Genomic DNA, 17,166 nt, shown 5'->3' on the forward strand with positions numbered 1-17,166 from the left:
CCAAACCCTCCCCTCTTACACTAGCAAAGAGAAAGAAAGAAAATGAATATATGATTAAAATATACAGCTAAATAAAATGTCAATTTCGGGCTTGACAGGGAGTGCAGAAGGAATCTCAGATTATGCAGTGGGTCTGTTTGGAGAAGTGCCACCACCTGTTTAGTATCAAAGATGGTAAAATCCTAGATCCAGAAGGTCCTATAACCCAAAGCTTGTCAGAATTCAGATCCCAGATCCAGAATCCTTATCCAGATTCCCACAGACTCCAGGCACTGAGTCAGAATATCAACAGCAACAATGCACAATTGAGTATAATCAGCATACTGATGATACCACATTCCAGGGTGATGGATGATCTTACCCAATGGTTTCATACAGATATTAAATAGGAGTGGAAAGAGTACAAAATCCTGTGAAACTCCATATAGAATGGGATAAGTATGAGATCTCATTCCCAATCAACACCGATTGGTAATGGCCCCATAGGTAAGAGAAAAACTGTCAGGTGCAAAAAATCAGATCCACATGTGAACTTCTAATTACACTGATTTATTGCTAAATAGCCTATGAACATGAATGTTCTCATCTAATAGTTAGCACCTGCTGGGAGTTAGATAAGAGTAAATAGAACTCAAAAGTGGTTGTACTTAGTCTGTTTATGGCTTCAAAAGGATTCTAGTCTGGTCTCTTTTTTTTAACACCTCCTCAGGTTCTGCCACTCCTTTTTCTACAGGAAAACGTATTACATCCTAGGGAGTCAAATGAATACTAAGGCTGATGTTATTGAAAAAGGTACCAAATATTCATGATGGATGCAGTACGCCCATCCTTCTCCACTAGAGATCATCCAAAAGCCCATTACGAACAACTCCCACCTCCCTCAGAAACTAATTTGAGTCCATCTGTCATGGGGAACAGATCAATCTAATGGGTCCTTCCTTCCTGTGGTAGGGAGCAGTGCCAAGGAATCTCCTGGTTACCAGAACATAATATCACATTGAGCCACAAACGGCTTTCATAGAGTCTTTCTCCATGAAACATGCCATACCACTGAGCTCTATCCCTTTCTCTGTTTTCTTTTTGTTCTTTTTAAAACCTCCGATGACTCAGTAGAATATTATTGATTAAAAATTTAGCCCTGAGTCACAGAAGAAAAATTGTTTGTACGGCTAAGGAATTGTTCTCTCCGGGTGTTGAATCATAACTCCCAAGTCCAAACCAGCAAGAGTTGCAAGGTACAATTCTGATTGCAATTGTGTGTATTTAGATGATAGGAAGACAAATGGAACTCAGTGAGACTTTTTAGGATGTTCTCAGAGACTTCATTTTAGAGGATTAGACAGAAACGATTAACTCTTGTTCTGAAACCCTGGCAAACTCTTGCTGTTCTGAGGAGACAATAATGAACTAAAGTAGATCACAAGACTAACTTAGTATAAGACCACTTTTTTCGTTTGTATTTATTTATTTATTTTATTTATTTATTTATTTGATTTGCCAATTGTTTACAAGATAATAAGTATAAGTGTATACATAGTTGTGAATACATGAAATGGGTACATATAAGAAAAATAAAAGAATAAGAGAAACAATAGGACAGGGACGGTAGGCACGTTGGTGCGCTTATGCACGCCCCTACAGACCTCTTAGGAAAGGGGTGAGGTCAATAGTAGACAGTCTAAGGTTAAAGTTTTGGGGTTTGGGAAGAGACTACAGAGTCGGGTAGAGTATTCCAGACATTGACCACTCTATTGCTGAAGTCGTATTTCCTGCAATCAAGTTTGGTGCGGTTTACTTTGAGTTTGTATCTATTGTGTGCTCTTGTGTTGTTATGGTTGAAGCTGAAGTATTCATTGACAGGTAGGACATTGCAATGTAACAACACAACACCCAAAAGCTTTAGCTGAACTTCAGTGATGTGCTTGATCTTAATTTGTGCATGCTGTCACTCACTGGATGCCCAATCATCATATAAATTATGCTAAGAGGTAGAGGCTGCTCAAAAGCATTCAGAAATCTTAGTAGCTAAAGGGGCACTTAGATCATTCTCCCTTCATTCTAAATGCAAAGTTTAACCATTATCCTACTTTGGCATTAAGCTTTTCTGATACAGAAGTATCAAAGGAAAAGATTTCTCACCATAAAATAAACTTTAGAGAAGTATTGCTATGACTTCTCCCTACATCCACCATGCAGTTGAGAGAAAATTATCAATTGCCCCAATATTAATATTTTTCTTGTTTTCATTAACTTGATGTCTGGTTTTCCTTCAAATTTATATATCAGTGTAATCTTTAACTGGACTATAGTTATATACTGTCTACTAGATATATTCCCAGATTTATTTACTGTTGTAATTTTATGATTTAATCTGTTCTAATGGCTACTATAAATATTAAAGAATTTTTTTTCATGATTTTCACAAATGTTTCAATAATTCTCCACCAAGCCCAGCTCATTCACTCATCAAAAGATATTGTGGAATATCATTTCTAAAAATCCAGTAAATTATCTCACAACTAATACTTTAAAGACGTGGTTGCCTGAGAATAGTAATGTTAGAAAGGTCTTTAAAGAAATGAACAATCTGCCTGGCATTTTGTTTGGATAGAAAGACCATCTGAGTATCTGTGGATTCCTTGAGCAGCCTCAGGCAGATTGACTCTCTTCCAGCTTTACTACAACTGTGTTCTCTATTTAGGCAGTAGATCATTGCAGAGAATGGCAGGTGAAGTTATAGCCATCAGTCAAGCGACTATACAAAGGATATCATGCACAATTCTAGCATCAGAAAATGCATGTCCCTATTGGATGATTATAGAAAGCTGAAACTTATTTTCTGGGAAGTAAAGGAGAACTGTCACCTCCCTCACAAAAACTATGCTAAATTCTTAAGAATATATTTTCATTATATTGATTCTGAGGAATATCCAGTTTTGTCTTCCTGTAATTCTTAGTTTATGGACAGTCCAAATAATTAAGCTATCAGCACAAGTAATGGTTCAAAGAAAATAGTATCAACAAGGTTAGTACCAACTCTTTTATTACTAGCAAACCAGTACATCTCATGGTGTAGCATATCCTTTCTTAACTTGGTAGATTCCCCCAGAGTGTTGGAACTTCACGGGATGATTCTGGAATTTGCAACCTCAAATTCCTGTTTCTGGTAAGCATAGGCTGGAAAGGGCTGTTGAATGGTGACATGAAGAAGTTCTTACCATAGCATCAAACCTATGTCTAATTGCAAATCGATATTTTCATGATATTTATTACAACATATTCTGCTGGGATAAGTATTTCAAAAGAAGATCTATATTTCTCACTTTTTCTCAATTTACCACCTGTTAGATGACTATCATCCTTACTTTTGTTTTAGCTTTATCTGATATATCTTCCAGACCATGGTTCTCAAAATTACCAGTGAGCATGCCTAAATTTCAAAAGAGAAAAAAGATGGACAGCTGATTGGAGACAAGTATATTTTCATTCCATGGTCAACTATACGAAAGAAATATCCACCATATGCAAATCCAACCACCATACCTGCCATTAATATGTAGCAGAACAAAATATATTGTCTTCTCCTGTCATCTTATCTGAACAGTCTGATTATATTGTTCATACACTTATCCAAGCAAATAGACATCTACCACTTTTGTTTGTGAAACTTATAATGGTATCTTCAGTTATTACAGCCCAGTTATTGATCTGTACTACCAATGTAGTTTCAGATTTCTCCAGTTACCTGAACAAAATTATTCCACATTTGAGTCAGGTGAACACGATTAAGAATTTCAGCCACCCTCACTAGGAGTTCCTCTGAATTGATGATATGGTCTACACATTTATGTCTTCAATTTTTCAAGGTTTCTACCTTGCTATGTTTTAATATAAAACTATTCCCCAGTGTCTTCCACAGAAAAGAATAAACTGCACACTTTCATCCAAAAATACCTCTAATTCTCCCACAAGTTGCAAGTTTCTACTAGGAAGATGCCTTGAATACATGATACACCAGCCAGCAATCCTTTGCAGTGAATTTGCATTCCTGTGGTATTTCATCATACATTCAGGAAAGTCAAAATGATTGTTTAAAGTTCCGCATATTATTCTTTTGCATATTATGTAAGGAAATGTTTTTTTGTTGCATAGGCAATGAAAATGATGGATTTGGGGACCACAAACATGGTGAATTGTTCAGTTTGCTTTCTTTGAAGGTCAAAATGTGACCTATTTAAAATTATTTTAGATACAGATCAGGATCCCATCAATCAAATCTCTATCGAAGTGGCCAAAACATTCATGCTACTGACAATTAACTTAATTACCCAAAATGGTTCAGCCCATCTGCAAAATCATCTACAGATGGCCTGCTAAGAAATACATTTGACATTAAAGACATCCTGAATGCGGAAATCTTTCCCAGTTCATTTGTGTTTGGTGCATGCAATGTTTGTCTATTGGTGCTATTTCATCCAGGCATTTCCTCATTGAGACATTTGTTTGACTTACAATGCTGTTATTTTATAAGTTATCTTTGTTTTATAATACATTATATTTTAATTTGTGTAGTATTGCTACTGTATTTTGCTTTAGGATTACTTTTAATGAAAAGTATGCCACAGTTTATAAAACAGGGTATCATGAAACAGATTCAAGGAATGTAAGGATACCATATTGATGTCGGCAACATTGCCATTAGGAACCCATAACATGATCCCACTTCAGCCTCTGTTATGGAAATCTATGTGGAGCCACATAAAGACTGCAGTCACTAGTATCTTCAGCAATAATTATGAAGATCAATGAAAAGAAAAACCAAAAGGAATCATATTCAAAGTCATGTAATAAGAGTAATGTCATCAGACATTAACATAGGGTTAATTAGTCTGAAATATAATTTGTTCCACCCAATGATATCTTATCCTTCTTCATACACCCACACATTTTGTTTGAAGAGACCTCAACATATTGCTGGGCAGATTGGATTTAGGATTCTTCATCTTTTCTTCTCCCTTTTCTTTTTCAATTATTATTTCTGTAAATCTCCAAATTTGTTGATGCTTCCCATTTTTCCCCCCCTCAGTCATGTTTGGCTTCAGTCCTGTTCTCTCTAATCATCCAGATCTGCTAACAGATAATGTGAGTTTTTAGGACTATGAATTAGAAGGTATTTTGTATTATGGAATTATTGTGCTCATGTCTGACAAGCTTATCCTAAAGTTATTAAATATGAGCGACAATTTATTTTTTACTGATAAAATCTGATAAGTCAGTCAAACAGAATTATAGTATTTATATTCCTAACAATTAACATGCTTTTTAACTAAACTTTGAATATACTAACCATTTGAACCCTTTTTACTCACTTTGAATGTAATTTTTCCTATGTATAATTTCTCATATTGGTTAATTTTACACTGTAAAATTGTGGATTTTGATGGATTTGAATTTTGATTTGATTTAAAATTCAATTTTCTGTTTAATTCCAAGTTTCATACTGATAATTTATTTATTTAAAATTTATTGTATGGCTAAAATGCCAGAGAAAAAAAAGTAATAGGTACAAGATCCATTTATTGATCTGTGCAGAGTATGAAAAACCTGTCTCACTCCTTTAAAGAAATCAAGAACATTATATATGGGATACTGACATTATCTCATAACAAGTATGTATGTATGTATGTATGTATGTATGTATGTATGTATGTATGTATGTATGTACGTATGTATGATTTCCTGTATTTATCTTTTTATAAACAAGCCAAGGTGGTCAACATTTCCAACATATCTTTCTCCTATTTTATTAAGAGATAATAATTAGAATATATATAATCTAGAATTACTTTCCCATTGCTAAAATCAGTTGTCTTCTTATCACAACATTGAGAACAAGAAAAAACAATAACTATATTGTCTCTAAGCTGCTACAAATCTTAGAATATTTTTAAAAAAACTCTCACTCTCTCCACGCAAAAAGAGAAATAAAATGATTTGACTTCCCTTCACTCCACATTTTTGTGTATTGCAGTACATCCATTTGTCCATGTGCTAAAATATATGAAATAATAAAATAAAAATCCAAACATTTCTGGTGAAGTAGAACTGCAAAGCTGTCAAGTCACCTTTCCTCTTGATAGACCTGGCTAGGGCAGCTAAATCCAGGAAGTATGAAGCAGTTGTTTCTGCAAATGAGGAAAAATGGATTGCCCTACAGCTCAACTGAGCCACAGTTTTTAAAGGAAAAAGCTAGTTTTATTGTGGCTTGAAATTACTGCATCGGAGCCACAAATAAATTGTCCCAGTTTTCAAACACAGACAATATCGCCACATAGGTCAAAGCTGCTTTTGAACTGGTGTAGGTATCATGTTGAAATGCACTAAAGCAGTACATGATTCCATGATGATGCATTATAAGCACACATTTTATACTGTGAATTTCTCAGTTGAATCAGTGTTTTGTAAGACCAACTTCCACCACATGTACAGTTCCAAATATTTTGTTATCTGAGGCTAAAGTAAAATGGAACTCCCAGGTAACTGGGAGGGCAACTGGATGCCCTCTAAAGCAAGCATGTTTAATTCGTGGCATATGGACTGCATATGGCCTCCTGCACCCAACCTGCAGTGTTCCACAATAGGCTGGGCTATTTTTTTCAGTCTAATCTTTGCACTAGGGATTTGAAAATTTAAGATAAAAGACCTGATGTAATTACAATTTATGAAATTATTATCATTAGAATCTATTATTAGAATCACAGTATCAGAGGGCTACAAAAGACATTGGAGGTCTTCTAGTTCAAACCGTCTACCCAAAGCAGTAGTCCTTATGCCATCCTGGACAAATGATTGTCCAATCTTTTCTTGAAAACTCCCAGTGATGGAACATCCATAACTCCAGGAGACAAACTGTTCCATTGATTGATTGTTCTCTCAAGAATTCATCTTTTTTCCCCATGTTGAATCTCCCTCTAACTTGCTTCCACCCAGAGGTGGTATTCAGCTGGTTTGGACCAGTTCTACCAAACCGGTAGTAATGATTCTGCACAGTTCAGGCAAATGGCACCACCGGCTGGCCCTGTCCTATATATCTTGCCTTTGCCCTGTGGCTCAGCTAATATCCATGCTTCACCTCCACGCCTCGCCCGCTCTGCTCACCAAAGTTAAGCATGCCACCTGCTCGCCCTTCACCTCAGGTCGGGGCCCAGAGACATGCCATTCCCCCGCTCTGGCCTTGCCCCGGAGTCTCCATCTGCATGCCCCCCCTGGCCTCAAACTATGCTCCCTGAATGACTGCTTAGTTGATCCTTGCCACGTGGTGGAAGCCATGCGTGCATGCATGTATGGAAGCCACGTGTGCGTGCACTCACATTTTTGGTGAACTGGTGGTGAAATTATTTGAAACCCATCACTGCTTCCACCCAAGAACAGCGAGCAGGCCATGGAGGCGGTGAGACAAATATGGGGAGACACACATCTTTCTCTCTGCCCCGAGACACTGGCTGGGCTGGCTGCAGCTGATGCCACTGCTCTCACCATCTCCATGGCCTGCTCACTGCTCTTGCAGTGTCTTGTGCAACACACTTAAATTTAATGCACTTCAAAATGGGGAGATGGTGTCCCTTCCTCCTCCTGGAGCCCAGTACGACGCGGAGCATCAGCTGCAGCCGGTCCAGTGTCTTGGGGCAGAAAAAGTTGTGTGTCTTCCCCAGCAGCCGAGTGCGCACAGCACCAACATGGGCCAGAAAAAGAGGCAAGTAGAGGGGTGCTTCGCTCCCACTCTGGAATACGGAGCAAGTCTCCATCCGCCACTGTTGACCTTCCCTTCTCAGGGCAGGCAAGGAGTGACTGCAAGGGAAGGGCCAGCCAGTGGTGGGATCATCTGACAGGGAGCTGCAGGAAAGGGCCCAAAGAGCCACATGTGGCTCTGGAGCCACACGTTGCCAACCCCCAATTTAAGTGGTACAAAGATTTGGTACGTGATTTGTAATTTCAGACTTGCAAGATTTTTTTAGAGGCTTTAAAGCCAAATTGTTTACCTTGCATGTTTCCAGTGTGAATTGCTTGGGAGGGTGACCTATCCCTAAACTCAAGCTGATTTTTTTTTTCCATTTGAAGATGGGACATTTCAAGGAACAAATAACTAAGCTTAAGAAGCCTATATTCCCAGAGGTGTATTCTATCTATACATCCATATGTATGCATGTAATGTATTTTATGGAACTTAGCGGACGTTGACTCCAGCCCTCTGAAATTATGACATCATGGCCAATCCCCTAATTTAGCTTCAAGCATGTCACAAATGCAAAGTGCTGGTCCCTAACTGTTTTAATAGCAGTTTTGAAACTTTTTTAAGGCAGTGGAATCTGCTTGTTAAAAAGACACAGACATACACAAAAATCCTAGCTCCCATGATCAAGAAACAAAGTTCCATGATGGAAAATTGGTAATAAAATTTAAAAAAAACTCTGTTTAATATAAGTACAACACTAACATATTCAACACAGTGGGGGGGAGGGAAGTAAAACTAAAATGTCACAATATCTGGAAGGTAAATACTTTAACCAAAGAATGCAATGTTCAGTGATGTGATTTTTTTCCCCCCTTGAATAAAGTTCGGTATTTTGAGTCATTGATGTTACTTGTAAACAGAGATCATGTTCTACATTTAGCCTATTTCTGTGATTAGTTTTGTTGTTACAGTTTTCAAAAGACATGTTGGTGCAAATGGTGTATGGATTTCAGTGCTTGACTTCTATTTGCATGATCTTCTTTGAAAAACTCCATTCAGATATTTTATCTGATGGAATGTTGTTTGTAAATAGGAACCAATCAAATTTAATTTTAATTTCTTAAAACTTGTGCCACAAGGAGAAACAACACTAGCAGCACTGAAATTGTTTTCATTCTTTCTGATTTCACTCTTTGATGTACTGTATGCAATTGCTGTAGTTTGTAGTCAATAATCAGGAAAAATATTCACATTGACTAAATGCAAAATATGCCTCAGCTGAAGGGTATATATTTTGGATAGGTGTTGCTAGCACACATTTTATCTGTTGTGATATGCCTGATGGAAGCCACTTAAGCATCCATCTTCTTCCTGCCTGCCTGCCTTTGCAAATTCCAGAGGAATCCCACGACAAAGGGATTAGAGGCACATTGGTAAAAATGAGCACTGCAATCCTTATTTTCGTTACTAATTCCCACATTATTCAATCAAGCTTACTTCTAAATAGATAAACACAGGATGCTACCTTGGTGGTTAAGCAGGCCTCTTGGGGATGTGCACATCCTTACTCATATTGTGGAAAGGGAAGAGCAAGGGATCCACTGAAACCGTTTTGCTGCGCTGCTGAACAGGGAAAACATATTGGAATTTGGGGCAAATTGTGAGCCATGTTGTGTGTGATGGCATATGACAAAGGAACAGTAACTATCTGCCTCCTTCTTGGAGGGTTTGTAAATATTGGTGATGTAGGAAGTACAAGGGAAATACAATGTCTAGTTGGGAGTGTAAAGTGGCTTGAGACCTTTCCCTCTTCCCATTTGTTCCACAGAATCTATCCAGGTCCTCACAGCTCAAGATTGGGACAAATGATCCCACTCTACAGTACCTGGGACAACAGTGTAGCAAAACGACACAATGGTGGAAACGTATCTACTGTTTTCTCTACCTGGTGGTCAGGAAGGCACCTGTGAAGCCACTATGTTGCTTCTCACTGTAATCAACCTTGCTTGAAGATACCATGGAAGTGACTAGCCTCACCATGATATATAACAATGGTAGTGAGTGTTGTCAGTTGTTAAAAGTGTATCTCTATTGAAACAGCTTACATACTCACAGTGAAAAATCAGCATGACTTGGGTTGCTGCTTTTCGTTTTTAGAAACGGCATATTGTAGTGTGATATAAACCATGTGCCTGAATATGATCAATGGCTGATTTTTATCAAGTACCAACTAAGGAAGCAACAAAATAGCATTAAACAAGAATTTAATAAGTTATTTAAAGTTAAAAATGTTGATTAATAATGTACTCAAAAATCTGGGTGATGATTTGGGATTTTTGTGGGGCCTTCCATGAGATTAAATAAAAAACAACAACAACTTTAAAAGCTTGCTAATAACATCCTTTCATCAATCAAAAGCCTTGTCAGTAATATGGTGCTCTTGTCAATTTTCACCTTACCACCCAGCTACTATTTTGAAGGTTCTTATCCCGTTTCCTGCTCTAATATAGATCTTTGTCGGGCTGAGTTGAAGGTGATGGAGCCCAGACCTTTTCCATCTGTCTGCATGTGGTGCCAGTTCGTCCAGAAGACTTTGGACTACTGCCCTTCATTACTTAAAGACACTTTGGTACCTGCAGTTTCTCCAGCCCTTGGCCTCCAGCTTTTAACTGCCACCTACTCATAACTTCACACAGACAAAAGGCTGGTCTGGATCAGCATTCAGCGCAGGCCTTGTTTTAAATCTTACTGTCTGATAAAAGCTGATAAAAAAAAATTGATGTTAACTTCAACTCTTAAATTCCAACTTTTAAATTAAAAGCCTTCCAAGACTGTGATGTCAGAATAGCATTAGGATCTGCAAAATAGCAGACAAAAGTTAAAACAATTAAGATGGAAGATGTATTTGTTTAAGAGAATACAGAGGAGGAGAAATATGAAAGAACAGAAGTTTCTTGATATCAAGACCATTATGAAGAGGCAGTGGCTTACCTTTGGGGCCTTTTCTTCTGGTATAAATAAGAATAGCAGCCACATCTCTTCAAACAGAGAAATCTTACTTTTCCTATGTGCTGTACTCAATGTATTTATTTTTTACATCAATGTATGCTATTTGAAACAAAAATAACACAGCCTTCTAACAAGTGCAATCTGTGTATCAATTGGATGCATCTATCCAGATTATGTATTAATAGAAACAATAGAAACTCCTCTCAGTAATATTTTTCCAGGGTTTGAAACTAGTTATAATAAAGTAGAAAAGAAGAAAAGGAAACATAGATTATTGTTGCAATCGGTGGAAGAGGAAGGGTGGTTCAAGCTAAACCCTTTAAAGTAAAATTTATATTTACCAAAAATATAACAAGAAATGCAGCTAGCTAATAATTAAGGGGATTTTACTTTTCTATATGATCCTTATGGTGCAATTATTCATGAAATAGTATATCAATCTTGTGACTCTCCAATTACGTTAGTTTTTAAGCAATGTTTTTTAATAGATTTTATTCTTTTAAGTAAAGGGGGGAAATGAGCTCCTAAATTAAATCTTTCACAGAATGTATGTGTAAGGTTAAAAAACGGAATAGATATTGAAAATGAAAATATGAATTACATTTGGTACTAATATCACAACTTAGTATCTATCAAAATATTATTTGAGAAAAGTATTGATTATATTTATGGGAATACAATTTTAATGTATTCTTCAGTTTTTACTATGACCATAATTTTATCATACTGACAGTAATAATCTTTTTTCAGTTCTGAATTAATATTCTTCTTAAATAGAAGATTGCAGTAATATCAAGCTGATATGAGGAAAGATTTCACATATTGTTTCTATGAATTAGGTATAATAGATAAATAGGTATAATATTTATATCTCAGATTCCTCATTTTTCATTGGATTTCACTGCATTTTGCATAATAAATAGGAGATAAAAATTCTGATTGGAAGGAAAACTTGTTTTTGCAATTCCTCATCTTTAAAATGTTTCCTATTTTTATATTGCTATTTTCCACCATTATGTAGCTCAATACAGTGATCAAGTGCTTTTAATATATGAATTGAAAGTTGCAAATTATTGCTATTTTGAGGATTTTACAAACTCTGAATTGCCAATTTCTTTTATTTTAGGTTCCTACTGTAAAATACTGCTATTATCAACTCCCCACCCCCAGACACAACCTCGTACAGTAGAGTAAATATAAGAAAGCCTTACCAGTGGATCACTTTGTGAGATTTGTGCCTTGATAACATATTCTAAATTTAATGGAGATTGACTGGATTCTACAAAAAAAAAATCTCCCCCCTTGCATCGGATTTTGTGTCATCCACATTAAATACAAGGTGAATAGTGGGAGAGAGGAAATGACCCATTGCAAAATTCAGTTTGTTCCACGGTCAAGGACATCTATTTCATTATAAATGTAGTTCTACCAAAACAAATATTATTTCTGAATCTTTCATTATCTTAGTCTCTGGAAATGGACTAAACCAGCATGTGTTGGTATTAGATGCTGCCGAGCCAGCTGTCGTGCCTGGCTGCACTGTCTCAGTGTCAGCAGTTCAAAGCTTGACTGAATGGGAGGAAACTTGATAGGGCAGGAGAACCCTTTTCCGGGGGACGGGGGACACCATAGCTTTCTTTCTTATTCCCAGAGATTTTTTTAGAAAGTGCTTTGGATTTTTTTTTTTAAAGAAACTTTCATAAATGTTGCAACACTGGCTTTCTAAGTCGGTTGGGCTGAAGGTGATTTGCAAGCAAATTGCACTTTCCTGTTTTGCTTGTTTCTTTCTTGGATTTGTGGGAATTCTTTCTTGGATTCTAGGAGTCACATCACACACAGTGCCTATTTGAACCAAGCTGCTGTTGCTGTGTTCTATGGTGGAAACCTCAGAATATATATCAAGACTTACGACAGGACAGAGAAAACCCTCAGAGGCCGAGGACACAAAATGGCTTTTAAACTGGCAAAGCAGAGTCACGACTGGACCAAACACTAGCTTTGCATATTGTCCATTCTACTTCTGAATTAAAATAAATATAATAATTTAATAACACAATATAATACAAACTATAAATATGATGTAATGTAATATATAATCTAGCATGCTATTCCTTGTGTGTCCAATCGCACTTGGCCAATAAAGAATTCTATTCTAATTCTATATAGCATAATACAACTGTGGTGGTATGCATTTAGCTCATTCCAAAGATTACGAAAGGGTCTGAAATACTATTTCTTTTTGGAAGCTGCTCCTCAGTTAGGTTGGGCTAAGCATTACAGTATGGTAAATGCTAAGTCACGCCAGAATAAAGATATTGCACACTTATTAAGACATCATAGAGAGACATAAGCACTTTCAGCACATGGAAAGAATGCTAAAAGCACACATGAACAGCAAGTGGATTCTTCCCTGTCTATGAAAAATCCCTAGAGGCTCTACTCTCACTACCCCCTTCATTAGTGGTCATGCCAAGTTGTAGCCTGGCCATCATTAGCAATATCTGAAATCACAGCAAAGAAAAGCTGCTCTTCATCTTATTCAGGAATGGTAGTCTTTTTCACAAGACATATATGTGTGAGATGAAGATAGTAGGCTTGTAATACTACCAGACAGCTAATTCCTGAGGCAGACGGTCTGAAGCACTGCAAATAAGGCAGCTAGTAGATTTCAACTTGGCTGTTCATTTTCAAATTCATTCTTAAACAGCAGGGGAAAAAAGTAGTGAATGAGTTTCTCCTAAAAACATTGTAGAAGACATGAATCTAAATTCTTGTGTGCTACAGTGCCCTCTGTTGGAACACATGCTGACAAAAGAATAAACGGCTTGGCCTACAATAGCAAAACAAATATTGAGATACCAGCTCATGAAAATGTGTTAGTCAGCCAACAAAATCTTTATCTTCATGCAAATGATTTTTTTAAATCATTCTTTTAAATGATTCACCTCTAACCCTCACCAATACTTTTTAGTGATTGCTTAACTAAATGTGAGTTTTCTGAGTTATTTCTTTTTAAGTTTTCTTGCTTGTTTTTCTTCTACCGGGCATTTTTTTTTCCACAGAACAACTCATCCTATAAATAGGGCAATGTGTACAAGACATAGAACCAAGATGATGTGTTCAAATTTTTGTAACTGGATGAGGTACTGATTATGTCCAAATGAATTCAGTGGAAAGGAACTTGCTAGGTCTTTTAGTATCAGAAGAAGGAAAAAGAGGTCACACTGTGATTGAGTTCTTCAAATCCTGACACAGAAGGCATTTCAACCAAGAGAGGTTCTAAATATTCCACAGGATTCCCATTTATAGAACTCCCTTGAGATAGCTCAAAGACAAGGCAAACCACAGAGAAATTCAGGACAAGTTTTTTTCCTTGACAGATAAAACAAGGGTCTGGACTGTAACATGGCTGATAACCCTAGTTTCAAATAATATGCGGTTTGGTTTTGTTCTCCCCCAAACAACAATATTTATATTTTCTGGTTTCTTACCCTACTGTTTAAGAAAAACGCAGGATATAAAGGAGAAAGAGAAAAAAAAAAGAAACTTTTAAAAGAAGCATGATCTACTAATTTTTGAGAAAAGGAAAGAAATATTGCAGTTGAAAAAATTGCTCCCCCACATCACTGTCCTTAAACAAGAAAAAAGAAAGTTTACAGAAGTCAGCATCTGTGATTCTTTTTGGCTCATATTCACATGTTATGACTCTTCCACTCCACCCCCAAGAAAGAATACACTCTCTATGTACATATTATAAGGTTATATTTTTATCTTGGGCTTTTGGTGACACACACAAACCACTTGAGTCTTGCTTTCATGGTTTATATTGCCACCAGAAACTCTTGATAAAATACAGCTTTATATTGTACAATAGGGTGTAGTTTATTTTCTGAGGATATTATATACAGTATTTTATTTATATATACAGACAATGTGTACACGCATAACGGGTTTTAGTAAAATAATTCTAACATCTGAATAACACTACATTAATGTAATAACACCACACAATAATTTTTGTTAGCAGCACGCTTTCCCTCAAGAATGTAATAAAAACATAAAAATCGGTATTTTCATGTTATGATTTATGAATCCCATACAGTAGTGAAAATTTCAGTTTCTTGTGGTTTGTAATATTTTACTCTCACAGACTTCTTTTTAAATAACTAGAAATTTTAGCTTCAATATCCTTTGGCTGACTGTATTTTTTTCTGTTTGGCTTTATATGTTTACTGTAATGTGTAGCTTTTGATTCTTCTCATATTGTATGACATATTTCCACAAAGAAAGGGAATCAAGCAAATGCTAAGCAAACGATATAAAGACGACAGTGAGACAGAAATATACTTCTAAATGGCAGCCAAAGGTATCTGTTATCTTTAACTAGGTTGCATAATTGTATTAAAACCATGCGGTTAAACTTCTCATCAAAATGTATTTTTCTGCCTACATCAAGCCATGCTAAGAGAGACTAAGTATTTTTATTCGCATCTCCTAAAGCATCTAAAAAAAAACCCCCAAAAAAACACAAAAACCCTGTGAAAAGGCAATTCAATAGCTGTTTCCTTTTGAATGGCTCTTCGGGTGTGTTTCATTAATAACTGTTTACGTAAAACATCATTTCAACAGTTCAAACATCAAAGAAAACAGGGGAATCTTGGGCAGCGTGCCTGGCAGAGGGACAAGCTTTTCAATCTGGACAAATAAAAATCCAGGCAGGAACAGTGGGAGAGGGAGGTGTCTGTGTGTGTCTGTGTGTGTGTTTGTGTGTAAGCTCCTGCCTTTAATTTTGTTCTCCGAATGCACGCAAAGGCAGTAGATTCCCGGTTGTCCCCTCTGCGAGCCAGATGCTTCCTTAGAGGGGCAGTTCCATCGAACATTTGCCATGTCCCTCCCACTCCCTTATCCTTGCTTTAATGGACATTAAAAATAGAACAAAACAGCACCAGAGATGGGAACAAAATACATGCACAACAGGCTCAGTCCGCTGTACTCATTCTGCTGCAAAATGTAAAAACAAGAAAGGGCATACAAGCTGTATCCCCTAGGACACATTCAGCTTTTTTAATATAGTAGTGCCACCACACATTTCGCTTCGGATGTTGTATTATATTTATATGTCACTCAAATATTTACCGTTTCCCTGAATTCTACTGTGTGTTTGGAAAGCTTGTTATAAGCGAAGTATCTTTGGCGATGTGCTGGTTTCACTCTGTAACAGCTGTACCTGAACTGCATCAATATGTTAACTTTTCCTTCTGAAGCTTCTCGTGTGACAAAAGCCACTCTTTCAGATGACTTCCTCCCGTGTAGTTGCCAGGTTGTCCACTGCTGCAAATCACTCGGTGGCACGGTATTATAATAGGGACCTTTGAAGGAAAACATCGAGACACAGAAAATAAGGCTTCTGTAAAAATCCTTTCTCCCCACTCCTCCCCCCTGCCAGAAATGGCATTCATGTGATCAACATTCCTGTCCCTTTCGTAACATCAGTCTTATCCTGCAGAATTTGCATGTGTATGTTTCAGAATATTTATATTTCTCTCTCTCTCTCTCTCTCTCTCTGTGTGTGTGTGTGTGAGGGAGGGAGGGAGGGAGGGAGGGAGGGGGAGAGAGGGGGAGAGAGGGAGAGGGAGAAAGACAGAGAGATGGATCAGTTTGGCAAAATATAAATTGACAATTCTCATATTAGATAAAGTAAGGAGATAGCATATCATAGATCAGTAATGGAATACCGACACTGAAATTTTTAGTAAAAAATACTTGTTGGGAGGGTTATTCCTCAAGCTGGTCAACTTCACTGGATGACTTTAAATGAGTGAAGATGGCAAAAACTCAAGTAGAATGGGGAAGTGGGAAAATGAAAGCATAGGAAAACAATGCTATAATATATTTAAGTAAGTAAATAACATATAGACGCTAAGAGGATCTGAACTTGTAGGGTTCATACAGGAAGGCAATTTAAGCTCTTACAATAAGTAGCTTAATTAAATCAACAACTTTGTGCATGGCAGCAATGAAAATGGCCAATTCCATGCAAGGAATGGTAAAGAATAGGATTTTTTTTTTTAAAAAATCCATTATTACCATGCCTTTATATGAATTTAACCTTTAGCTAAATTCAGCAAGGCAAATTACGAACCGTGGTGGTGCAATGGTTAGAATGTACTATTGCAGGCTAACACTGTCCACAACCAGGTGTTCGATCCTGAGTGGGTCAAGGTTGACTCAGCCTTCCATCCTTTTGAGGTCGGTAAAATGAGGACCGAGATTGTTGGGGGTAGTATGCTGGTATTGTACCACTCATAGAAACTGTAAAGCATTATGGAATATTATATAAGTCTCATCTCTATTGCTATTGCTAAGCACTAAGTTTCAGGTTGAATCATTTTACTTATATCCTGTATGTTTGTAAAATGCATGAA

At 36.9% G+C, this 17,166-nt stretch overlaps 1 protein-coding gene across 8 annotated transcripts in view; it reads right to left on the reverse strand.

Annotated features, from left to right (window-relative positions):
* Window positions 1-1,821: 1,821 nt before the first annotated feature.
* The window catches only part of MGMT (O-6-methylguanine-DNA methyltransferase), a 234,604-nt gene continuing 219,259 nt past the window's right edge, over window positions 1,822-17,166 (reverse strand). For 7 of the 8 annotated variants that reach the window (XM_087964309.1, XM_087964308.1, XM_087964311.1 and 4 more), the window contains one exon: window positions 14,599-16,110. In XM_087964309.1, the coding sequence (XP_087820435.1) occupies window positions 15,979-16,110 (132 nt within the window). In that variant the 3' untranslated portion in view covers window positions 14,599-15,978. Of the gene's footprint in view, window positions 5,128-14,598; window positions 16,111-17,166 lie in introns of those variants that run through there. The other variant, XM_087964304.1, reaches the window with a different exon arrangement.

The sequence above is a fragment of the Notechis scutatus genome, chromosome 4 (genome assembly GCF_049901735.1).
Source record: "Notechis scutatus isolate UNSWTSFEM ecotype Mainland chromosome 4, rNotScu1.2, whole genome shotgun sequence".
Taxonomy (NCBI): domain Eukaryota; kingdom Metazoa; phylum Chordata; class Lepidosauria; order Squamata; family Elapidae; genus Notechis; species Notechis scutatus.